This window comes from Agelaius tricolor, unplaced genomic scaffold, assembly GCF_023055355.1.
Source record: "Agelaius tricolor isolate 1412-34295 unplaced genomic scaffold, bAgeTri1.0.p SCAF_1, whole genome shotgun sequence".
NCBI lineage: Eukaryota > Metazoa > Chordata > Aves > Passeriformes > Icteridae > Agelaius > Agelaius tricolor.
The window spans coordinates 65,707,398-65,734,228 of NW_027269261.1; the positions used below are offsets into that span (position 1 = coordinate 65,707,398).

Below are 26,831 nucleotides of genomic sequence, written 5' to 3' on the forward strand. Positions count from 1 at the left end.
TGACAGAGATATGGTAACTGATTTAATTACATCATAGAATATGATATTTAAATGGAGTTTTATTTAAATGAAGTTAATGCTGTCTGTAAAGTGTTTTCAGTATTTTAAGGCCAGAAAAAACAGTGAAGGGTTCAATAAACTACTTACTACTTCTCTTGCTGGGAGAAATCTCAAACAAAACCCAAGAACAACCCATACCTATGCAACAGGCCACCACAGTCAATCAACAGTACATTATGCTTTAGATGTAAGAACTATTTGTCAGAACTCAACTGAAAGTTGAGCATTGGTGTTCTCTCCCATTGACCACAAAAACACATTTGTCTCAGCACTTTGACAGCCAAACAAACAGGAATGCATGAATGATGCTTCGGGATAGCACTTGTGAATGTAATGCTTCCCAAAACCTGTTCAAGGACACATCATCCTTGGAACACACAATACCTAATTCTGTCAACTTTTGTGTCTCCACAGGTTCTCTCTCAAATCACTGTCACTTGTTTAACCTAATAATGTCTTGGGGCAATCCAGAGGTTAACTAGAACATGAAGATATTTTGGCTTTCTCCCTCTCTGCGTATTCACTTCCCTTCAGCTGCAGGTTTTCCCCATCACACCCTGGTTTCACACCTCTATGTCCACATCAAACAGTGATCCAGACATAACCTGGAGCAGAATAGGCCAGACGTGAGCTGGTTTTCAGTGAACACTGCGTGGCCAAGCTGACCCTATCACAACAAATATTTCAGAGTATTCCTGACCTTAGTACCAGCCACCTCCACATTCCTGCATCCTGTGTCACACTTCCACTAGTGCTTTCACTTCGGCCTGCAAATTATCTGCCTTCACATCCCTGCTCAGCCTCCCCCAGCCTGCTTTGCTTGGTGGGTTCCTGGCTTCACCCATTGTTGTTCTTAGTGCAGGGGAGGCAAATGGCAAAAATGGAGACCCCAGGTTTTGCTGCCACCCATAACCTGACACACTGTGTGGTTTAGAAAGGTATTCTCCAATTTAGTACTGTCACTAAAACCCTGTGTTCTTCAGTCCCCCCTACATTCTCCCCTGCAGCAGGACATAGGAGAATTGAGGCACAAAAGGTAAAGATCACAGGCTGAGATAAGAACAATTTACTGGAAAAGGCAATGAGATTAGAAAACAAACAGTAACAGCCACTGTGTTAATAACAAAAGTGTCCAAAAGAGAGACTGATTCACTTGCAAAATGCTCACCATGGAGCCCAAGACCCAGCCACCCAACCAAAGCCATCCAGAGCAGAAGAGAGCCCTTCTTCTTGGAAGAGACTCCCTTTCCCTGCCCTGGCTGTGATGTGAGGTGGTGCCAAGAATAACCTCTGTGTCTGAGCCATGACACCTCCTGGCTACTGCAAAAATTAACCCTGTCTTGGCCAGAACCAGGACATCTGTGTACACAAATTCAACAGCAGGGTCAGGAGTGCATGTACAGACACCAAGAGTGAGCAAATGTGCTCCATCCACTTTTCAGTCCAGAAAGGGGTTGCACTCATCTCGGAAGGATCCATAGCCCTGAACTGGGACCACTTCTCCTTGGACTGACTTAGAGTACAGAAGGGTGAAGTTGATCTTCCTGAGGGAACAAAGAGGGAGTTAGTCCTTGCTATCAGCACAGCAAGGACTGGAATGGTTTAGATTAGTTCCAACCTTCTTGCCATCTGTAGGGACACCTTCCACCACATCAGGCTGCTCAAAGCCTCATACAACCTGGACTAGGTTGGGCTATCCACAATTTCTCTGGGCAGCCAGTTGCAGTGCCTCACCACTCTCACATTTATTCCTAATACCTTGTCTACATCTACCCTCTTTCAGCTTGAAGCCATTGTCCCTTGTCCTGTCACTACATGCCCATTTCAGAAGTCTCTCTCCAGCTACCCTTTAGGTACTGGAAGGCAGCTCTAAGGTATTCCAAGTCTTCTCCATGGTAAACAACCCCAACTCTCTCAGCCTGTCTTTTTTAAGGGAAGTGCCCCAGCCCTCCTTTCATCCTTGTGGCCCTCCTGTGGACCTGCTCCAACAGATCCATGTCCTTCTTTTGCTGGGAACCCCAGAGCTGGACACAACTCTCAGACTCACCAAGTGAGGTGAGAGTGGAGTAGCTGAAGGATTTGAAGATTTTACACTCTAAATTCTTAGATTTTTAGATTTTACGCTCTAATTTCAGACATGACTTTTCAAGTGCTCGAATGGTCGGTACATTGTCAGCTCACCTCTAGTTATCTGCTTCTCTCACCTCAGCCCTGCTTTGAAAATGCAGACAGAGGTAAAAATGCCTTGCCTTAACTGGAGTCTTACAGTGTTCAAACAGACTGTCATTTTTCTTATGGTAGACAAGTAAAAATGACAAGCCTTATGCTTGTTGTAAAAAATAGTATGCCATAAAACGTTATTAAATGCATCTCCACCCAAATACCATTTCATCTTAAACTCCCTCTTCTCAAAAGAAACGGAGCTAGTTTACTGGAAAGTGATAAAATAGCATGTTTTTTGCTCAATAAAAATTATAGGTAATCTCTGCAATTTCTTGCTAAGACTAGTCTTCCTGTACTATGCTTGTAATTTGTCATTTTTACCCTGTAACTATCCCAGCTATCTGCTAAAAATTCCCTTTACACAAATAGAAAAGAGATTGCTTTTCACAGTCCCAGTCCTGCTTCACTCTCAGCATGGGAGAAGAAGGGCAATATCATCCTGGTGATGGAATTCAATCAGTTTGTAGCCAACATCCACATCAGCCTTTCAACAAGGAGAAGGCTGCAGGACCAAATGTCAAAAAGCTTTGCCTGCCTCTGGTCCTTTAGGCAAAGGGGACCTGCTCCTGTTGCACCTTCTCATCTGCTCCTGTGCCCTGCAAGCGCACAGACCAGCCCACAGCACTGCCTGCAAGTTGTAGGGCAAACCATGGGGTGCTTTATCCTGTCTATCCTGCAGTCAGGCACATGATAAGAGGGGGATGGAGAGAGGAAGAAGCCCACTGACACCAGGGTGCAGCAGCTGTGCCAAAATGCACTGAGCAGTGTGCTCACCTGTGGGCAGTCAGGAATTAGGATGGGGCCTTCTGATCTGTAGTTAACAGTCTGATAAAGGAGCTTCTGTTCTTCCTGATGGTCTGCAGGAAATAAAGCGTTTCTAGGAAAGCAGGGTATGTCACATAGTTAAAAGTACATGTTTTTCAGGGGTTTACAACAAAAACGGATAGTGCCTTTTCAACCTTCAAAAATAAAACAGAATTACTTTATGGTCTCTATTATGAAGTCTTTCTTATAACAAAACCTTGTGAATCAGAAGGAAGGAACCTGACTATCCTCTGTGTGGAAGCTGCCCATACTGATACAAACATAGCACCTACAAGGCCCTTCAGATCGTGTCCCTTCATGCACTGGAGTCAACCTAAAATGCAGGAAAGCTCCTCTGAATGAAAAGCTCTCATAAGTTGATCCATAGTTTGTGTTAAATCATAGATCAAAAATCTAGAGGGAATTACATAATGTCACTAAAATTTCTCAATAAATGTTATGTATTTCAATATCTGTCTCCTTCAAAGAAAGATATAAAGCCATTCTGTTATCTCCATCCTTCTCTAAGACTTTTACCTTTATATTTAGGGCAGATTGAAATGATTGAAAAATTAATCTGGCAACAGATTTTACTTTCATAATAATAAAATTGCATTCCAGACAAGTTAGGAAAACAGAAAACGTGCAGGGGGTCGAGGAGGGTGACCATATATCAGTATTTTCTGACTTGAGGAGTTCTTTGTTACTACTGGAGGGTTTTGTACAGTGGCAACACAGTAAAGAAAATCCATGAGGTACAGGTGAAAAAATATGTACCTGGAACTAGAATTGTGGTGTCAGATAAAAGGTGCTGACTAGCAAAAAGAATGTGTCATGTGACATTCAGAGAAACACTTTTGCTTATATATTTTCTAGAAATATATTTATGCAGACCTCTATCTCACCTATGTGAAAGGCAGAAAACAATTTCACTCTATTTCTAGACCACCAAGTGCCTTATCCTTTCATTTTTGGTGTCATCTTCTTTCTATTGGACTCAGCTTCTTAGTATCTCTTTTATAACCATATAGACAAACATTTTCCCTGGTTAAGGAGCTCATGCAAAAAATAAAAGAATGCCCACTGGTTTTAAGCTGTGCAAATGAGGTATCCATGGCTTTATTTTCTGGCTGTTCTATATATGCTGACACAAAGTCAGCTCTTGCAGAATATAAGTTATTCATGAGGACCGTCTCATTCACCCTAAACAATGTCTGCTTTTAATTACATTGCCACAGAACAGTTGAACAACTCTCAAGAGTCTGAAAATATATAAAAAAATATTACTTAGCTCAGACAAGAATTCCGTTTACTGCAAGGTTGCATTTAAACTATATATTTCTATATAACAATATATATATGTAGTTAAAGACACAGATAATAGCTCTGGTAGGCATGCAGCTTCTTTCCTGGTGTTGTACCAAAGACACCTCCATGACTCCTTCCTAAAAAGCAGAAATACAAGAATACAGTACATTTGAACAAAAAAATCCCCAAAATTTAGACCTTACTCCTTCCTGTAAATTTCAGTTCCAAATCCTCTTCACTTGGGCCATATAAGCCCCTCTGTTATAAAAGGTGCTCAAATCCTTTTCTTTGTGTCAGTTTATTTTCTTCCAGATCTCTATCTGGATATGTAAATTTTGTACTTCCACGATCCATCCTGGACCTATCTGTATAACAACACATAGCTGTTTGCCCTGTGCTCCACAGACCTGTTTCCCTAATAACGCATGGATGTTAGAACTGAGATTTCCCGGGAATTCAAAACACAGAAATGAGGGGTGAAGTGTGTACACAAATATATCCCCACAGTTCATCCCTGAATCAATGAGCTGGAAAGCCCTGGTACGTGGGCTTGCCCTTTCCACAGGTTTCACAGGTATTTATGATAACAAGGGAAAATAAACATCAATTTAGTAGGCAAAGCTTTTTTAACTTCTCTGGGACTGTGATGTTGTTTAGGCTACATTAAGCCTGACAGTGAAAAATCTGGTCCCTGTAATTGCAGATGTGTAAACTGTAAAAGAAACAGCTTAAATGCCTCAAATAAAAGCTAGGATCTAAATCATACCAGAATATTTGGATGACAAAAATCTTCCTGTTCATTCACAACAGTAACGTAACACACAGTAGGTTAAAACAAATGCAAGATAGAGCTGTTGGAGTCTTAAACATCCATCAAAATCCTTTCTAAAAGTTTCTTTTCTTCCTGCAAATTTATAATGCAAGAGGAAGAACAGACCAACTTATTAGTTACAAATTTAAAACCTGATACTGAAATTGCCTTTAAGCTTTGTTCTTGGTGCATCAGCTCAGCAGTAGAATCAACTCTGCAAAGCTGTTGTCTGGTTAGAACCTGCCAAGATGAAATTAAGTTACTTTTTATAAATATGGTACCTAGAAATTTCATACAAGAACTGACTTTTACTCCTAAAACTTTCTGAGTTTCAAAAGGCTTACTTTTAAAACATGCTTTTAAATACATTGCTTCACAAGCAGTGCATTCATTGTAATATAAAAGCATAAACAATACACTATTAAAAAGATTTTGTTAAAGAGCACAACTGTGTTGTCATCTTATTGCAGGGGTTCCATACTGTTGTCTCCTTATCACAAAAACTTCATACCTTCTTGGTGGTTCTCATGGGCAGCTCCTCAGAGCACTGCCTCCTTCCTCTTCACAAAGCAACCAAGTGACATGACCCAACCCCACCCAACCAGCCACCCCATTCTTTTATAGCACTTTTCTTCTCATTGGTTACAGCTGTGGCCTGTTAAAGTCAGGCCTATTCCTAATCTTTGATAATTGGCCCAGCTGCAACTCCTTAGGGGTAAGATTATTTTCTACACTATCTTTATTCTTGTATTCTATCCCCCTACACAACTGTGATAAACTTCTCAAATGAAATGTTTACATGAGATTCCAATTCAGTCCTCAGAAGTTTACCTGTCTATTTCTTCCAGCCACTGGTGAAGAACAGAAGAAGAAATTGAATAGTTCTAGTATTCTGATTTTAGCCTCCAAACAGTATTTTCTTACCCCACTGACACTCAGATTCCTGAGATTACTTATTATGCTATAGGTGTGTTATTTACTTTTAAATGCAATTTTCAGCCCATATATCCTCATTTGTTCACTTGTTTCCACTATAACAGTGTCAAATATTCTGGCACTTAGCAGCTTCCTGCAGTTTGAGCATCTCATGTGCAAAGGATGTTCCCATCTGAAAATTACGTTTTGTGTTTCATATAAGGCTGTTGTAATTACACATAAGCAAAGACATATTTCACTAATATCTACTCTACATCTCATATCCTGTGAAAGACCAGCATATGGCACTTGCCCAATGGAAAGCTAGGGAAGTAGAGCTTACACTGATAACTTCCTGCCTTGGAAGACTAATGTTTATCAAAGTGATGAATAAGCAGACTAAATTTGCTCTGCAATAAAAGGTAGCTTCTAAATCACAAAAGGCATGTGAACATCACCTTTGTGAAATGAAAGAAAATATCTAAGTCCAGGTACTAAATAATAAAACCATCAGGGATTCAAATGACTCTCTTAATAAATAACAGAGCCTGAAACTTTGATCTCTAGGTCACCTGTTAGAATTCAGCTAAATTCAATAATAAAAGATTATTACTGTTTAATGACAGCTTCCTGAACAAGAAAAAAGAGCACATCTAAAGGTAAAGGAAGCCCAAGGGCAGAGGGAGTCCTTCAGTTGCAAATACACGGATTCAAAATAAGACATTTGTGTTAGTGCCAGCCACAACAGATTACTATTTTTTACCCTGCCCCAATGGAAAAAACTAATACCATATTATATTTGAGTGAGATGGGAAGTTTTTCTCTTGAAGCATGTTAAACTATCTCCGTTCTTCACCGTGACGCATCCATAATGAAGGAACTTTCCCACACACAAAATTCTGTCTGCCTGAGCCACTGGACAGCACAGGCTATCAGTGCCCAGCATGAACATTCCAGAGTGCATGGGCACCACCAGACCAGGCTGTGGATACTCTATTACTTGTTCACAGGGTTAAAAATTCCTTGCAAAGATGAAAGGCAAAGGATGGTCAGGACTATAGCATTCATCTCCAGTAAGGGATGGTTGTAAATCATTGGGGGTAGAAAAAGATCACTTATCAGCACTACAGTCAAGAAAACTGATCATGAACAGCAGCTCAGAGCATGTCACCACTGCTTTTGAACCAACACTGTGACGGGAACCTTTCAGAGTGCAATTCAGTTTCTTTTCATTAATGCAGTGACTGGAAACTGCATACATGTCCTAATGTTTTACTCAGTGCTTGTGAGAAGACTCTAGGAGAGAAAAGCCTGTTTTCACTAATAGTTCATGCTTTATGAGCAAGGATACAGACAAGCACATACTGCTGTCAGGCAAGAGTGGTCTTTCTCTTGATATTATATACCAGCTAAATCACTTGCCTGCCTCCCCATGCAATTCAAAAAATAAAATCTCCAGAGCTTTCCTACACCTCTGGAAGAAACTGCTGGTGCTTGTCTGCTGCTCCTGGGCAATGTTACAATGATTACTCTATAAGCTCCAGGAATTTTCTCTGTTGCAGATGGAGAGAGATCATCTCTTCCAGAAAAGATTCAGAACAAAAGCTCAAAGCAGCTATTAAATCTGAAAGGGCTTGCCTTTTTCCACTGACTACACAGGAGCCCATGGAAATGACACCAGAGGTAAGGATAGCCTTCCTCCAGAGTTCACCCTTTCCCCTTACTTTGTCTATCTTTGCAAGGACCAGAAAAGGAAAGAGAAAAGCTGATTTCAACTTATGTTGCTTTGTAGGTGTTTTATATCATATTTATTAACAACAAATTATGTTAACATATTATATATGTTAATGTTAACATAGATGTTAACATTATATATAAACAATGTATATTATATATATGTATATATATACATTATGTGTATATATATGTATACAATGTATATATATTATATATTATAATACATATAATTATATATTAACATATATGTTAACTGGACAATTTAGTGTCTTAACCTCCTAATTCATGGGCAAGAAGAATGAAAAAATACAGCAGAAGAAAAGAAGCATCAGCAGATTCTAATGTCCATATTAAAAAGTATAATATCATCTTAGGAGACAAATTTTTCTAAGACATCAAGACCATTTATGGAATTAAGAGTTCTATACTGATTGTTTATATTTGATATAAAAATGGTTCGTAGCTATTTTTTATTATGGAATACTGTAGAATACTTTCTGATATCTAGATGTGACTGCATTAAACACTCACTGAAGTTTCTCAGTAACTTTTTAATGCATTTTAGTCTAATGAGGAAAACAATTAATGTATAAGAAAGAGGGGAGCAGTGCTCCTGACTACCCATATACCTGGGCACAAGGAAGAAGCTGGAAATTTAGTGGTATCACAGGACTTGGTTAAAGAACACTCAGAAGACAGTCAAGCATAAACTTTCCTCTACTTGGTTTGTTTCTTCACTTATCAACATTATTTCTGTCCTATGTGGCACTACATTTTGAAAATTCATCTTTGCCAAGGTCCAAGCAGAGCTCTCCGCTGACTCAGTACCCCCTGACTCAGACTAAGTGAAACTGAAACACATTCTAACAGTACACAGAGCACTAGAGGCTGGCCTCAAAATCCCCTTTGATTACTATAATCAACCTGAGCATAATTGATTGCAGGACTTGATTTATGTTTATAAACACCTGAGTTCTGCACCCCGGAAGGAAAAAAAAAAAACAAACCAAACCAAACCAAAAAAAAAAAGCAGCAAACATTTTTGCTCATCCATTCATTGGTTCGTTGAAGTTCCATGCACACAGTGGAGTTTTCAGTCATAGAATCACAGAATTAATGGCTTGTGTTGGAAGGGAACTTAAAAGATCACCCGGTTCCAGCCCATCTGCCATGGGCAGGGACACCTTGCAGTAGACCAGGATGTTCAAAGCTCCATCCACCTGGCACAACTGCAGCTGGAAAGAAGTGTGAGCATGTGCAGGGCCCTGCAGACACCAAACTCTGTGAAGAAGCAGGTGCTGCAGGCTCCACAGGAGCAGAGATCCCCTGCAGCCCCTGGTGCAGACCACGGTGAGGAGCTGTGCCCCTGCAGCCCAGGGAGGGCCATGGGGGAGCTGAGATCCACCACAGCCCATGCAGGACCCACCCTGGAACAGGTGAATGCCCCAAGGAGGCTGCACTCCCATGGGAAGCCCTGGCTCCAGGAGAGTCTTGGCAGGAGCTATGGGCCTGTGGAGAGGAGCTCCTGTGCTGGACAAGGCTTCTGCAGGACTTGGGACTCCAGGGGAAACTAGGCCAGAGAAGTCTGTACCTGAAAGATTGCACTCCATGGAAGAGACACATGCTGGAGCAGCTTGTGAGGAACTGCAGCCTGTGGGAAGGACTCACACTGGAGAAATTCATGGAATTGTTTCCCACAAGAGGGACACCACACTGGACCTCACACACAGCTGAAGTGTGTGAGGAGTCCTCCCACTGAGGAGAAAGGGGTGTGAGGAGTGTGTGATAAACTGACTGCAACCTGCCTTCTCCATGTTCCTGCCCAACTGCAGGGGAGTAGGCAGAGAATTCAGAGAAAAGTTGGGCCTGAGAAGAAAGGAGGGGTGGGAGGAAGGTCTTTTTAAGATTTGGTTTTATTTCTTGTTATGCTCCTCTGATCTGACTGATAATAATTTCAATGATTTCCCCAAGCTGAGTCTCTTTAGCACATGATAATAACTGGTGAGTGATCTCCCCCTGTTCTTACCTCAACTCAGAAGCCTTTCATCATATTCTTTCTCCCCTCTCAAGTCAAAGAGAACATTAACATAGCAGCTGTGGTGAATACCCAGCACCCAGACAGGGTCACTCCAACACAGTGTATGATTTTATTACTATTGTAAAAGCATCTGGCTGGTAGTTTTTAATTTTAAAGCTGTTTGCTTCCCAGATTCCCAGTGCTTAGACTCTCTTTGCTCTATTTCTCTATTTCAATGACAAGCAGCTCAGATTAAATCTCCACAGCTAAAAATTGAAGGAGCAAAGGATAAGGAGCACTAGACAGGCCTGACACAGGACACAACTCAGCAACTTCTATTTATGGATCTGCTTTCCATAACCACCCATCCTGTTTTGGGAAGGACAGTAGAGTAACTCACTTTATGTTAATGCATTAACCTAAAGCAACCCATTCACATTTCCTTGCTCTTAGTAGTACGTCTGCTTTACTTATGTGTTGAGGCACTCATCTCAGTATTTGAATCACTGCATTAACCACTCATAAGCCACAGACCAGCAGAGTAGAAACACTGCTGCCCTGGTGGCTTAACCTCCAACAATGCTTATAAACAGATTCAACTGCAGGGAACAACTCTTCTCCTGTGTTGACTTTGTTTGTCAAGGGTTCAGAGCACACAGATTGTTTCTACATCCCGGTAAGGAATCCAATTGACTAAAATAGGATGGAATTAGGTAGTGTCTAACAGGAGTAACAGTCATAAAATTGGCTCTAAGAAAGACCAAACATGTAACTTTGAAAGGCTTACACCATTTCTGCATTTTTCCTGGCTACTGTGCACCATCATGGTCAAACCTGGAGGATCACAGGTTAGTAAGGCTAAGAAATGCTGGTGTGTAGAGGACACGAGGGATAGCTGGCTTAAGGTCTCCTTCTTGCCTCTGGCCAGTGCAAACGACAGCTACAAAGACATCTTGTCCAACTATGGGTTGCCACTCTAGCTGACAATTAGTAATGTCTTGTGACAGTATCTGGTTTCCTGACATGGTGCCTCAGGGATAGATTTTTGTTCCCAAAAGTCTGCTTTGTGTTTATTCCCTCATTTTCTTCTACACAAACACATCCTTAAGAATGTCTCTCTGGTGTCATTTTTAAACAGTCCATTTAGCACGTGGTCCATATTCCATGGACAAATCACCACAGTTGTGTTGTCAGTCTTGAATTATGGTCTGTCAGGCCTCTACTTTCCCCTCATGGAAGAAAATGACTGGACCAGTGACCCTTGCAGAATATACTAACAGAGCCATCTCCAGGCTGGGGGCAGATGTTTTCTTCTGTGCAGGTTACGAAAGGACAGGATAGTGTCCATTGTCCTTCAGGACAACTGGATATAGGGACACACTGTAGGTAAGCCTGTAGCCTGAGTGTTGCACCAGCCCAGACTCCTAATCTCCCGCTTTTGTGGTGAGATGCTGATGGGCAAAGGACTTACATGAAGATATTGCCTGACTGTGAGATCAGAGGATGACTACGTGTGGCACAAACACATCAGGGATGGATGAACAGCCAGAGGTGCAAGACCTTGTTGGTAAAGGTGTGATCGTGAAGTGCCTTGTGGAGGCCCCTCTACAGCCCCAGTTGGACTCGTAATAGGACAGGACTGGTGAGAGGCCAAGTCAGCACTGGCCTTCCCCACTGCAACCATCCTTTTCAAAAACAGAACAGCATAGTGGTGATCATTCTGAGCAAAACACTTGACTATTAATTTTTCTGTGCACCTCAGTTCTGCACTATCAAATGTCACTATGAGCTGAAACAGAGGAGGAAATGTGAGGCAACAAAAGACAGAAAATCTTTCTTTGAAGAGATACAGTGAGATTGTAGTAAAAGACATCATGACACCAAACCACTTCTGATAAAGATTTTTAAAGACCACTCTGTCTGTTTTTTCAATAGCAGTCTGTTCCAGCTCTCACAGAGGCAAAGGATAGGTCATGCCAGCCCAAACCATTAGAGAAATATGATTTTACCCTGCTGCTAGCTTGGATGCATTTATTCTTTCTTCCACTGCAACTAGAGAAAAGAATAAATTGCTCACAGATGCTTAAATGTGATGTGGTAAACCTTGCTGTCCATCAGGAAACACCCCTCACTAGTAAAGAAAAAAATTTCAAATTTTAAAGATCTGTTTTTCAAAGCAATTTGCAAATCAATGTCTTCCTAATATAGGTCAACAATAAGGTGCACACCTATGAAAATTAATTGTCTCTATGCTAACACATGGGGGAAAAGATGGAACAAGGTAAATCTGTATTAAATGGGTGATTCTAGGAGCATGACAACCTTACCCAGATGCCTCATGATGTTCTGTTTGGAATTTGTCCTCTGTGTTCATGTACATATGTTAACAATTAACTAATTTTGCTGTCTCTCTTCTGTTGATTTGAATATATAAGGGGAAAGAAGGGCCAAATTATTTTCATTTGAGCAAAATAGCGAGTGTCAATGATGAGTCAAAAATAAGGAACAGATCATGTATATTTTTTTCAAATGTAGCCAGTCACTCAGTCACTGGTTAACTCGAGAAAATAGCAGACATAGCAGATATTACCTCTTATGGTAGATATAGTATCTAAAGATATTGTTACTCATTCCCTGTTAGACTGTTACTTTCAACATTTGCAACTGTGCCAAAGGCCCAGAGACCCACCCTGCTTGCAGGGACATTAAAGGAATAGCTTACATAAAAGAGAACTAGAGAAACATGCAGAGACATGAAACTACTAAAATCTTAGAGGACCCTGTACCTCTTGTCCTCCTCTTTGTAGATTTGACTCACATACAAACATTTACCCTTTTCTCAAGACATGCATGGAGAACTTCATGCCACATATGAAAGTCTGAAAGTCAAAGATACATTATTCAGTCTTTTCATCTTGAGAGAGATTAATTTCCTTAAAAAACATTTGCTTCTGACTCAATAATTATCTTCCCTTTTCATCCTTAAATATTTTTCCAAGTTTCATCTTAAATTGAAATCTGCCTGTCGGAAAGCTACTTCAGCCTTGTCATTCTTGTGTTTGGGATCTCACACTGCCCAGTGTTTTTGAGCATAATGCACTCAAAGATGCCCTGTATTCAGCAAAACATTACACACTGCAAGCTCAGGGCTGCAGCAATGAACCAGAGCATCAGATGACATTGAAGCTCTACAGCTGTCAATAAAGCAGAAGGCTCAGGGACAACTGGACATATGGGGGGGAGAAAGGAGACCTGTGTTTCAGGAACACAGCCAAAAAAGCCCAATAAACCAGAACTGGCCTAGGATACATTGTCTGTGGTATACTACAAATCCTTGGATAAGTAACTGACCATTGAAAATTAGGACGAATTTAATTTCTAAGGAAAACAAAGCTAGACTTTGCACCCCAAAACAATATTTCACCTATGGATATCAAAGTAAGCTCCATGCATTATGTCTCACTGTGAAATAGATTAGCTCTTACTTTACAGCTGAGGAAACTAAGGTTCACCATCACACAGATGAAAAATGGCAAAACTATTTTTCTTATCAAGGTTTTCAGTAAGATATTGGTCTAGACAAACAGCAAGAGCAAAGGTCAGATTAGCACCGATTTTTTTTTCCCTGCATCATTTAGCCCAAGCGGTAAATCAAACAAAGGCATTTCAGCAGGATAAGGGATCAGATCTGAACCCAGGCTGGAACTCCTGGATTTCATTTGGGGAAGACAAATAATTCACAACTGTGTAAGATCTGAGCAGTCACGTGTGCACTGTGCGCACATGCACCATCTGCCAGTTTGCAGCTGACAGCCACTGCTTGGGGAGGGATTTTGCAAAGAAAAAATTCATACAGCCCATCAGGTGGTAGCTGAACACTTCTGACGAAATATCAGAGTGTGTCAAGGTGAGTCAGAGCACACATGGCACAGGCAGAAGAGCAAAAAAATATTAACCCTTTGTCACCAAAAGGCTTCTGTGGCTTGGAGAAGGAGAATCCACCAAGGGCTGGTGGAACTGGCCACACTTTTAAGCAAAAGTCTGTGAAACAAAAATGTGTCTTAATTACAAGCACTGGGAAAAAGTGCACCACTGTATTCCAGCTGATGAACCCGGTAAGCAGTGGAATATTTTCAATAGGAAAGATTAACTAAAAAAAATCTAAATATTGCTTATAACCCCAAATCCATAACAGATTTACAGAAAGAGAAAGAACCTTTTAAATAGACTCAAAAATTAAGTAAATTCATAGTAATGCTGCAGTCAAACAGGGCACAGTCAGTAAACCACATCTGTACTTCTATTAAAATGTGCTGTTGAGCAGAATTTACTCATCTGGTTAGGAAAATACATTGGGAGGAGAGGCACAAGGACACCACTTAAACTATTACATGAGGGCAATTTACATAATCCATGTGTCATCACATGTGTTCAGGGTTAAAAAAGCTCAAGAACATTGGTTTTTATGAAATAGGGAGCCATTGAATAGGGAATTAAAATTTTGTACAAATTAAGCATGGCTAGAAAAAAAAAAAGAGTAATTTGAAGTGTCTTTTGTTTTTAATATTTCTTGTTGATACTTTTAGTCATCTATTATAGCACATTTTTTACTCCTTAGAAGGTTTATCAGGTTAGAAATCTCTGCTCTAACCACTTTTCCTTGAGGCTACACACTAAGAGAGCCAGATCTGTTTTTCAGCCAAGACATACAGTTATTCCAATCAACTGGCTGCAAAACAGCTGTTGAATGGCTACAAATGCCAGCTCCAGTGGCCATGTCTTGTTTTCAGCCAACACATCTCCCCCCTGGTTCAGGAAAATGAAACCACCTTGGAAAGGACAGGAAGGCTGTTTTCCAAGGATCCTCTTAAAAAAATTTTGCCTTCTTGTCTTGATTTAATCTTGTCACAATCTACTAAACTCGTACCTATAAATGTGATATACAAACTTTATGACAGCAAAAAAGAGCTGCTGGGAGTTCCTTTAGTTGCTACAGTCATGGTTCTGGCACAAGACATGTTAGTGCTATTGGAGATAATTAAGTCCAAAGGAAACCACAGCAGTAAATCACTTTCAGTCACTCACAATCCACTAAGATTTGTCCCTTAAATATATTTGCCCAATCCGATGGCCTTTTACCTTTCCTGGGGATTACAGGTACAAAATAGGAGGCAGGAAGGGAAAGAACAGCAGTGTCACTCTAGTCTCTTTACTGCAGCAGTCTCTTCACTTCTGAAGAAGTGAACAGAATATGTACCTGTCATGGCTTTTAATCTCTTAAAGATCTAAGGTCCAGAAGGAATTTCATGGGACATCTCCAAACAACTTCATCCTTAATTGCTATGCAAATAATTGCATCAGATTCTGAATCTTAAATACTAAAATACTATAAGAGCTAGCTTCCATTTCTTAGTTCCATGGCTAAAATCTTCTTCAAGGATATGAACATTGATAAATTTCTGAAAAGAAGAATAAAGTTTGTAGTTCTTTTTCTTTCCATTACTTTTATGTTTACCTCTATATTCCTCTTCCTTGCACATTGAAAACCAAACCATGTCTGCTTGCTTTGAGGGAGTGCAAAAGTCTCTCACTGAAACAATTATAAAATGATAACAAGCCAGAACCAAAGTGAGATATTCTCAAAGATGCCATCTGAGGCTAAGTATGATATACTTTATGCTACTGCTAAATAAAATACTGGAAGCAGTCCCACTTCAAATTCTAGATTATCAGGTTTCTTGCAATGTTGAAGACAATTATTTTAATCTTTGATGTTTTAATAGAAGAGTCAAATATTTTCTTCAGACAGGATTTCTTGCAGTTCATTTTCTGTCTTCTGAAATCTTGGAGAGGAGAGAAAGGGCAAAGCTTTTCTGCCCTTAGCTGGATGCTTACCTGAGTGCTTACAGCAAAGCCTCCCAACAAACACTGAAAACTGCTTGCACTACAGAGATTTCTTTTGGAGAAATGAATAATCCTCTCCCTCAGGTAGGGATGGAAGATATTTCCAATTATACTGGTAGAAAAGAGACCTCTCGTAGAATTGACATCCATGCCAGGAAAGGGTTGAAAAAGTGTTTATGAAGGTTGGTGAGCCTACAGCTTCATGTTCCTGATACATTTATTTCTACAGTATTTATAAAGTTTAGTTGGTCAGCCACAATCATCTCATGTGTTAGGCTAGAGAAAATGTTTGAGAAAGGATGTGAGAAAATTTAATATTCTTTCTTCTGTTTTTCATCCTCAAATAGGAGACCAATCTTCAACAGCCATCTAATTGAGAAGGAGATAATCTGGTGTCTTCAATCTCTCAGACTAGTGCCCTAGCTCTTAGGCTGTAGCCTCCTCTGGGAGTGCAGCATTCTTCCTTCAGGGTTGTTAAGCCCTGCTCAGTGGAAAACTTTTCTCCTCTTTGCCTTCAAAGTCCTGCACTTGTCTCTGAGTCATAGCACTACTTCAAAATGAATGGTGGTGGGGGATGTACATGTTCCACTGCAAAATAGGGTAATTTGAATCCCCCAAGACTACAAAATATGTCAAACACAGATCTCCAAATCCTGGTCAACACTTCTCTCTTCTCAGAATTGGTCAACACTTCTCTCTTCTGAGCTCTTGAAGAAAAGCATCAGGCAGTCCTGTATTCTCAAAACACTGAAGACTGAACAAAGTTTTTGTGTCTGTGAATCACACTTTCCTCACAGACTGAAGTCAGAACTGCAGCCAGCTGCCAAAATCCAAGATAGAGAGCATTTCATACACATCTGGTCCTCAAATGGTCAAAGCCTCCTTCCAAAGAGCACACTAGGTGTTATGAATCCAGCTTGTGTGCCTTGGGAACCCTAAGTCTGTGCCACGTTACTTAATCTATGAAGAGCTGGATGTCTAAATTGGGTTTATGAGTCACATTCGCAAAGGCAAACATATTAAAAGTATCTCTGAAAGCTGTGTTAAAGTATTGCATTTCAAAAGGAAGCTGTCAATGTGTTTTTACAGTAGTCTTAACTAGAAAGTAACACTGGGAACCCCTTGCAAGGGAGCTGTATTGTTACAAACTCCCTATCCAAGAAGATGTATCAGTAGGTATCTCTGCCTCAGCTGAATGGGCCCAAAAGTGGGACAACTGTTAATTCTCTTCTTATCTGTGGCATGTATCTTTCAGACCAAGCTGGCTAATTCCTTATCACTAGTATCACTAGACAGGATCTAAGGTTGGAACCATGACAAATTAGGTATAAGTGGATTAAAAAAAAAAAAAAAAGAAAAAAAAAAAAGAGAAGAAAATATTATTACAGGAGCTCAGGTTTTTTCCAGGCCTTTCAGTCAATATGTAACAAATTTCCCCATTCAGAACATTTATTACAGAAAAGAGTCTTGTTCCTTATTATGCAAATCTCCCTCTCACCACCTCTCATGTATCAGTTCTACCTTTCTGTAAATGCTTGACCTGTGCATGATTGCTGGAAAATTATTACTGATTCTGCAACTGAATCCACGGAAGCAATATTTCCCTCCATGGGAGGGATACAGTCCAGTGTTTTATTGGTATAACCAAACTGGGTAGGACCCAGCATAGCAAAACCACTGCCCAGAGACTTGGTTTTTTTCCCATTTTAGTTTATGTCATCCAGGAAGTAATGCAGCTTGACTAGCAAAAAAATACCCAGCCCGAAGCTGCAGGCAGTTCGATATCCACTAGGTGGATGTGCTGACAGAGTTGTGTTCAAAGAGGCTTTCCCAGTGCAAGTCCAGGTGCAGGCAGGTGGGTTTTCCACTGCTGTCTCTAATGCAAATACCAAGCTTCTCTTGTTTGCATTTTATTTGGATTTTTAGCCACTATTTAAGTGCCTACGAACATGATTTAACTTTATAGCTGAACTGCCTGTTGGACACAGCCAGTTGAAAAGGAGCATTGTACAGCCCTTCATTTTGCCATTTGGAATCAAGGGTGTTTTTCTCTGAGCTACTTCTTGTATTTTCGTGGTCCTTGGAATACCTTGCACCTGAAGTAAATTAGTGACAAAAAGCCCGAGGAACTTGTACATCAGGGTTGGGTTGAAGCAGTTCTTTTGTCTTTCAGTCCCTATTGCCCTCACGAAGTGAACAGCTCTGTATGCCAGTAACTTTACATGCTTCAACAGTCCCACTGAATAGTTCCCACATGACCTTACTGGTAACTGTAACATTAAGTGCTAACAACAGGAACACTCTGCATACAAAATTTTGTATCCTGCTCAGAGAAGGAGGAATGATCATCTCATCACAAAGGCTTGAGAATTTCACAATTTCCACCTTTGCATAGAAAATCCTCATTGCTGCTTCCCTTATGTTCAGGATGTCCCAAAGACAGTGATGAGTGTGGCAGTGAAACCCCTTGCATGAATCCACACTTGACCCCTAGCATTTAGGATGAACACCAAAAGAAGTCAAGAGGTTGATGTGTCTCTCATTTTAGGAGACACAGGAGCATAACCCCATGTGATAGTATTTTCTGCTCCTGCATCCCTTCATAAAGTGCTATAGAAATATGGCAACCTAAGGAATGACTCCAGAATACTGAAGGAGGGCATTTCTTTCAGCAATAACTTCAGCCTCCAAATATTATCATATAAGTACAGATGAGTTTTGAGGGGAATCTGTGAGAAATATTGCACACCCACATATGCAGTGACTGAAGCAGAATATGCTCGCTGAAGCTGAGAGTGGTATTTCACCATTTAGGAAGCTTTTTCATTAGTCAACTGTCTTTCAACAGCTAAACCCCATATTTGCTACCTTAATGTTGCTTAAAAAAAAAAACAAACCAAAAACAAAACTAAAATCACCATGGATTCTTATCTCCTTTTCCAAGCAGTCTGATTTCTTCAACCCTAAACAATTTTGTCTTGGCACAGCTATTAGGCTACGTTAAACGTTTCTGGGAAATGTGTGTCAAAGTCAGAGTGCTCATTGTTTAGTTTGAGCAATAGTTTCACATCTAAATGTGGGAAAATGCAACTCAGGAAAAAATAGGATTTATAAGAAAACCAGAATAAAAACGAAATTGAATTACTGATCTGACTGAATATGAAGTTGGGCCCCTGATCCTTCAGTTTCATGTATAATCCTGAAATTTTACAGAAGCATTTGCTTATATACTTAGGGGAATTTTGCAGGACTCACTCTATCATTTCTATATAACTCTATATAACTGTCTTCCCTGAACCTGTTTTTAATTAATCTGTTACATATTCTAACTTCTAAAGAAAGGGATTTGGAAAAGCACTGGGCAACAGCCTTGCTTTATTCCTATTAAGTCAATGGTAAAACTCCCCTTAATTCCACTGGGAGCAGAATTAGCTCCATGCCAAGCCCATTTTCAAAATCGTGTCTTTAAGGCTCACACAATGCCTTCTCCCTGCCCTTGCTTAAAGCACAGACTTCCCTCTACTGTCGTTTTAGGGTTTTTTTTTTTGCTTTTTGTTTTGTTTTTTTTTTTAATCCCTTGTAAAATAAAGCCATGCAAATACACAAACAAACCAGCCTCAGCATCCTAACTTCTGAGACCACATATCTCACTGTTTTCTTTCTGACTGTGTGGTTAACCTTTTGGGGGAAATGTTCAAGATTACAGCGCTGAACTGCTGTGAAACTCTAGGTAGACTCTGAGTATGTTCCAAAAGAGTTGGAGATAAACCCCTGGATGTTGGCTGGGTTCCCTTTTTCTGTTAAAGTGACACAACATTTTATTCTTCTTACATGCCTGCTGATTATTGCATTGCTCTGTAACACGGGCAAAAATAATAAATCGATTTTTTTTTTTTTGGAAACTTTCCCTCTCGCTTAATGCTTGGGGAGCTGGATGCAGCAATTTGATCCACTATCAAACTCGGTATTTCCTTGTGCCAACACACGATGGTCTTTTCATTCGTACGAGCTTAGATGAAAAGTCGGATTTTCACACTGCACAGATATACGTACCCTGCTTCCTTGGACAAGGTGCATTTTACCTACAGAAAAAAACCAAAAAAACAATAAATTAAATTAACCCTTGTTTTTCACGCAAAGAACAGATAGAGGCTCGTCCTACCCGGCGGGTCAGGAGTTGTTCCCGGCCCCGCCGTGCCCCCGCTCCCCTCGCACCGCCCCCGGCCCGGCGCGCGCCCCCGGCGAGTGCGTGCGCGCCTGTGAGCGCGCAGGCCCCCGCCGCGCGCCCCTCCGGGCGTACACGCGCGTGTGTGTGCGCGCACCAGCGTGCACGTGGGTGCGCGAGGGCGCGCCGCCGGCATCTCTCGGAGCCGCGCACCCGCCCGCCCCGGGCCAACGCCGCCCACGGGGCCGAAGCGGGCGCGCCCCGCCGCTGCTGCTGCTGCCGCTCCCCTCCGGCCGCGGGGCTCCGGCGGCGCCCAGGGCAGCGCATCCCGCGGCTGAGCCCCGGGACCCGCGGTCCGGCAGCGCCCGCGCCCCGCCCCCCCCCGCCATTGGGCCGGCGGCGGCCCCGCCCCGCCCCGCCCCGCCCCCGGCTGCCCGGCAGTTCCGCGCGGGCGGAGCGGGGAGCGGCACCCGCGGCGGCGGCGGCGGCCCGGCGGCAGCATGGGCTGGAGCTGACAGCGCCCGCCCCGCAGACGCTGCCGAGCGCTGCCGGCGGGGGAGCAGAGGGAGCGCGCCCGCAGGGAAGGGAAAAGTTGCCGCGTCCGCCCGGGGAAACTTTGTGCGGCCGAGGCGGGGAGGGGGCGGCGGAGCCGAGCCGTCCGGTGCGGTGCGGTGCGGTCCCTGCGCGGCGGCGGCGGGGCGCGCAGCGCGGCGCTGAGGCGGCGCGGGGGTCATGCCCGCCGCCAGCTTGCTGCCGCTCTTCGGTAGCGCGGCGGGGCCGGGGACGCTGGGCGGCCCCGCGGGCAGCGGCGCGGGCGGCGGGGGCAGGAAGGCGGCGGGCCCCGGCGCGTTCCGGCTGACGGAGAAGTTCGTGCTGCTGCTGGTGTTCAGCGCCTTCATCACCCTCTGCTTCGGGGCCATCTTTTTCCTGCCCGACTCCTCCAAGCTTCTCAGCGGCGTCTTCTTCCACTCGGCCGCCCTGCAGCCGCCGCCGCCGCCGCCCGGCGGGCAGCCCCGCGCCCCTCCGCAGCCCGGAGGCGGCCCGGCGGCGGCGGCGGCCGCGGGCGGGCCGGGCAGCCTGGAGCGGATCCGCGCGGACCACGAGCGGGCTCTGCGGGAGGCCAAGGAGACGCTGCAGAAGCTGCCCGAGGAGATCCGCAGAGACATCCGCCAGGACAAGGAGAAACTTCTGCAGGACGCCCGCGGCAGGAAGGAGGCGGGTGCCCCCGGGCTGCCCCAGCGCCTTTTCCGCCAGCCCGTCGGCGCCGTGGGGCAGGAGCCCGCCGACCCTGACGTCCGGCAGAGGAGGGAGAAAATCAAAGAGGTGGGTGGTGGTGACTGTCGGTCCCGCTCCGGGGGATGCGCCTCGACGCTCCCGCGCGGGGCAACAGGTCTCTGGCGGCGGTGTTGGGGGACCCTTGAGCCCTCCTGCCGCCTCCTCCTTGCGGGAAGAGGGTCTTTCTGGCCGGCTGTTTCTCGGTAGCCGCAGCGCAGGTCGGCGGCGGTTGCATCCTCGCAGCCCGCGGTGCGTTCCCGCTTGGGCGCCCGCGCTGCCGGCTCCGTTCCGGCTGCGCCTCCCTCCCTCCCGATGTTGCCGGGCTCCCCCAGCTGTTGCACCGAAACCCGGGCAGAAAGCAAAGCCCCGCCAGGGCTGGCAGGCTAGGGATCGCTTCGCGGGTCGCCGAGGGCTGGGGACGGCGACGCCGGGGAGAAAGAGCGGCGCGGGTCCGCCTGCACTCCCCATGGGACGTCCCGGGCTCGGGCGGTGGGTGTCGGACCCTCCGCGGGTGCGGGAGGCAGCGGGGCACGGCTCCGTGCCCGTGCCGCGCTGCCGGCAGAGGAGCTGCCCGGGGCTGTCCGGCGGGGCGCAGGTGCGGTGCAGCGCTCCAGAGGTGTCGCGGTCTGACTCGGGTTCGTGCGGTTCGCTATTCAGCGGTATCGGCTGTCTGAAGAGTTGAGGACATTTGGCAAATACAGTCAATTTAGGTTGCAGCGGTAAAGCGTCAGAGCTGTGTGTGCTTTGATGAATTCCTTCAACCACCTTTTTTTGGTCCTGCTGCTCGGTTGGTTCAGGTACCGGTTTAAATCCTTCCCTACAAAAATTCTCCAAACTCTGTCTAGGTAATGCTGTCGTGGGCAGAGTTTGACAGGGTCCTCTAGCAGAAGAAGAATTTCCTTAGTAATACAGTTCAACTTCCCATCAGTGCTGGCTGGTTAATTTATCGAACTGACAATTTCAGCTGCCTGCAGAGATTAGGGTTTATGAATTAATTAGTAGTATATATTTCATGTACTGTGGTGATGGAAATGAGATAGGCTTACTACAGACTTACTACAGAGTATTTCAGTATTTGTGAAACCTGGTTAGCCTTAGTTAAAAGTATTTATTTTTATTGTGTGTTTGTACAGAGTGCTCTGAAAAGTGAGCTGTGATATCACATGGAGCATCATGTAATAAGCTCTCACAAATATCAAGTTGTGTTCTGTGCTCTGGAGTCCTTGTGCCACTTTAACTATTTCAGCAAATCGTGGAGCATAGTTTTAAGTCGTAAGCAGCATGTACCAATGCAAAGGTATTTTGAAGGGAGAAGGAGTACACGGGAGGAGTACACGGTACAGACCACATCTTGAAGTGTGCAGAGAGTATGTTGCCTTCTGGTTTAGTCATGCAGCCTCCCTGAGGTATATGGAAAGCTAGAAATACCAGCAAACTCTTTTTCCAGCTATGTGACATTGCCACGGAGAAGTATTTAGAAGTAATGAGGCTCCAGACCTGATGTACATGATTCTGTGGTACAGAAGACTGTAACAAGTAACTAAACAGGAGGAGGAAGATAGCAGCATGTTTAAGTGTTGTCCTGCTGGTCCCACTGTGTGCCAGCTGGTCTGAGTTACCTTTTGTTACATGTGGATATCCGTGTGTGTACTTACAAACATATGGCCAATATCTCTTCAATGTCCCTTTGCTTTCCATCCTCTCTCCTCCACTTCCACACAGAGCATCAGTTTCACAGTAGCCTCCCCAAACCAGAGTTTTGGCTGTTTAAGCATAGGAGATGACGCAGAAACTGCACTTTTTTTCCAGATCTTTGCTTTCCTTCATACCTCAGTTTAAGTCCTCAATACTAAGTGTTGTTTCTGGGAGTTTCTTTTCTTCCTAAATCACTATGTGATCTTAACATCTTGGTTCCTTACTTGCTTTAGCATTTTTGCAGTACTTTGCCTGGTTTGTTTTTTGTCTTTTTATGAAGAATACATTTTTCCATTGACAATAAAACAGTGTTTCTGTTCTGTGCTGACTTGCTTCACATTGTTTCATGTGTTGGCTTTTTTGTTGCTTTTCTCTTTGTCTTTTTGCAAGCTTTAGTCCCCTTTTTTATATTGTTACCTTAGTGTCAAGATGGATTTCTAATCTGCAGTCTTTTTAGCTTAGTTTTAAAACTTTAAATAGTTTTAAATTGTATCTTTTTAAAGTATGAACTTTTGTACTCTACTGTAAATGCACAGAAACCAGAATTATCCCTTAAAAGTTTTTCTCTTTGTGCCCAGTGGTTACATGCTGGAGATGCAAACATAAAAAACCTTTCTGCTTTCATACTCTTTTGAGCCTGGAATTCGCATCTGCATTGTATGATCTATGTCATATATCTAGAACTCAACATTTGAAGCTAGTCTTAGTGATACTTTTTACAGAAGGAAGCAAGTTACTTTAAAAGAAAAGAATGCCAAAAAATAAGGTTGTTCTTCCCTGTGTTTCTGTTCTGGAAGGGCTCCATCCCGCTAATGTGCTGACATAAAGCTGAGAAGGGAGATACCTTAGAGCTGCTTTGTCCATTTACTGTTTTAAATTTTAAGTTGACATGTGTGTTTAGAAGTCCAGCCAGTACAATATCACTTAGAATCACAAAACAATGAAATGCTGTGATTCTATGGCATTTTTTAGCCAAGTTTTGTTCTAGAAATTTTAACCACTTTTTCTACAGCTTGCTCTTTTATATTAGGAAAAAAAAATTAACAGGGTGAAACTTAAACCAAGAAGGAAATATAAAGGTTCTTGAACCTCTCTTAGTATTTAAACCAACACGATATTACCAAAAAGAAATGCTAGATGCTTATTGAGCAAGTAAAACACTTATGGAAACATGAAGTAGAGATCCTTTTGCTATGAGGGAACCCTCACTTCTTTTTCACTCTGTCAGAACTACATGGTTGTTCTCACGGTGTGTGTGGAAAGGTCTGCCCCACTGTGTTACTGGGGCCTGGCTGTGTGCAGGCAGGGGTGTGAATCAGAGACCAGCCATACTGATGGGTGCTGTGCTGGTGTTCTGTTTCTCTTCTGTTGATGTGTTACAGGCAACCTCAGAGGAAAGAGCAGCACTGCCAGCAATGGGGCTTTCCCCACTACTTCCTGTTCTACTGCTGTCAGTTGCTTGTGGCTGCTGATTTTTTTACTGCATGGCCTGGGTGTTGTCCTCATGCAGGATGCCTCATGGAGGCTCGAGCAATGAAGCACGCTTTGAGCATACCAGCATTAGTGCATTTGCCAGAATTTACATTCTTCAGTCAGTTCCTCCAGTGCTCCCATGACTTGGAGCAAGGTTTGGGTCCCTGGTATGCCTGTGGCAAGTGCCTCCTGTGGTATCTGTTCCCTACCTGGAAAAAAGGAGTGGAAGGCAGTGTTGATTCCATTCCACTCAAGTGCAATGTCTTCCAGTCTCTGCTTTTGTCACTGTTGGTTATGGCTGGACATCATTATTCCTGATGTCAAGGGAAGACTTGCAGGTGCATAGGTAGTTGATACAAGCAAAAGAAATTATTAGAAGAGGATGACAATAGTGTAAAGAGGCTATGAAGGCAGGAGATAATTCTTTTCATTAAAAAAATCTGATTTTGAGTCTTCTCCAAGTCTCAGTCCTCTCTCTTCCAAGAAAAAGAAAATGGTGCTGGAATTATTTAGGTGTTAAGAAAACAGCAAAACCTAAGCTCTTTTTATTTTAAAGCAAAAGAATAGAATTGATGAGTGAGCTAGCTCAGGTACTAGAAGCTATATAATCACATTAGTGTGGTGCTCTGCCCAGACTAATTAATCCTGCTGAACAGCAAGCTCTATGGTGGAGCACCATACTAATGCAGCTGTGCTGTTCTTGTACAAGGTAACTAGCTTGGAAACTGTTCACATTATTGATCAGAGCTGTTTGGACATGTTTTCAGGATAAAAGCCTCCCTGGTAAACTGGAATCAATGTCTAAAGAGCATGGTCATGCAGTGCTCCAAGTACTTGCACAGCTCTCAGCTGTTGCAGTCATGTAGTTCATGTAGTACAAGTCTTGCAGAGAGGAATTTGAGCACCAGTCCTTTGAGCTCAACAGGGCACTAGCTGCAAGTCAGCAAAACAGACTCTGCAGCTTCCCTCCCCATCTCTCTGTAAAGAAATGAATTGAGGTGGCATTGGCAGAGTGAATTCTGAAGCTTTTTTAAGTCCTATGGTGGCTTTTATGCAATTTAGATGAAAGTCTCAGTAATGTTACAGGGATATTCAGCAATATCTTGAGGAAAGAAAGCTTGTGAGCATGGAAATAAAGCACTAATCAGAGATCCAATATGTGCTTGGCATTAAATACTTGGTCATAATAAGATCTCTTCATTAACAAGGAGCGATGGCAAAATTATGGATGGTCACTCACTGCTGTGGAAGGGTAGTTGGCCCCTTGTGTCTTCCTGCATGCTTCCACCAGCTGCTTTCCTACTGCCTGGTATCCTGGTGCTGCTGCTCAGGAAGGTCCAGTGCCAGCTGGATGGAGTTTTATTTCCTTATGAGGGTGTTTACATGACAAGGTGAGCTCACTAATACTTCTTGCTATTGGAAGAGGAGAACAAGTCTCTTCATCCCACTTTTGATTGCGTTCTCCCACTATCTACTTTCTGTGATTTTCACTGCATCCCTCCATAATCTGCTTCAGCTCAGTAAGTCAGCTAAAAACTGTCAGAGAAAAAAAAGAAAGAAATTGGATGGATTTCTGCTAAACTTTCTGTCAGGTTGGTGAGTCAAAGGCGTTAATGAAAGGGTTGACTTGGTGCTAGTTTTGGCTGTGGTGAGGGAGCAGGTGGAAGAAAGGTATGAAATCTCTTTGAGTAGCTCTGTCTTAGCACCTGGTTTCTGTTCTTCTTGGCTAAGCTCTCCATTAAAACTGAATCTCTGCAATGAGACCTTTGCAGAGCAAAGGTTCTATCTACTGTAATCATCTTTAGCAGAATGAAGCATTTCACTTCAGAAGGTTTACCTCCCAACCCCTCTTCTCATAACAGAAAATAGGAGACAGGAAGTACAGAAACAGGAATTACTGAAGCCCCAGCTACTGTAGACCAAAATTCAGTGCACTTTTACTTGTGAAGACCTTCATAGGAGAGGAAACAGTTAAAATACAGCAGTTGAAGTACTGGGTGGTTTGAGTTTCAAACAGAAAAAGCCACATTCCCTGATGGTACATTTCTTTAAGAACATGATTCAGTGAAAGGAAAAGAGTTGACATGTAATGAGTAAGCAGTGTGGTGATTCCTGCCAACATGCTGATGATGCAATCAATGCATTTCGAAAGAAGTTTTCCTGAAGTATCTTGTGACCTTAATGCTGACACAGTATACTTGTTATTAAGTTTGTTGAAGTTTAAAATTAATCTTGTTTTTTTCTCACCCAAAGCTTTGTTTATTTACTTTTAATCTTCAGTATTTTTGTATTTGCTTTTTCTTTTCAAGTGTTTGATAGTGCTTTCCTTCCTGATAAATACTGTTTGTGTTGTGGGGTTTTTTTTTATGGTTTTATAAAAGTCACTGAGGAGGTGAATAAAGTGCCTAAAGATGGGAGTCACATATGATAAATGGTAAGCTGGA

The 26,831-nt window shown here is 43.0% G+C and overlaps 1 protein-coding gene across 2 annotated transcripts in view; it reads left to right on the forward strand.

The window, feature by feature from the left end:
• Positions 1–20,353: 20,353 nt before the first annotated feature.
• Positions 20,354–26,831, forward strand: part of MAN1A1 (mannosidase alpha class 1A member 1) — a 140,400-nt gene continuing 133,922 nt past the window's right edge. Inside the window, exons 1-2 of one of the 2 annotated variants that reach the window (XM_071437815.1) lie at positions 20,354–20,914; positions 20,996–21,267. In XM_071437815.1, the coding sequence (XP_071293916.1) occupies positions 20,677–20,914; positions 20,996–21,267 (510 nt within the window). In that variant the 5' untranslated portion in view covers positions 20,354–20,676. Of the gene's footprint in view, positions 21,268–26,831 lie in introns of both variants that reach the window. The other variant, XM_071437807.1, reaches the window with a different exon arrangement.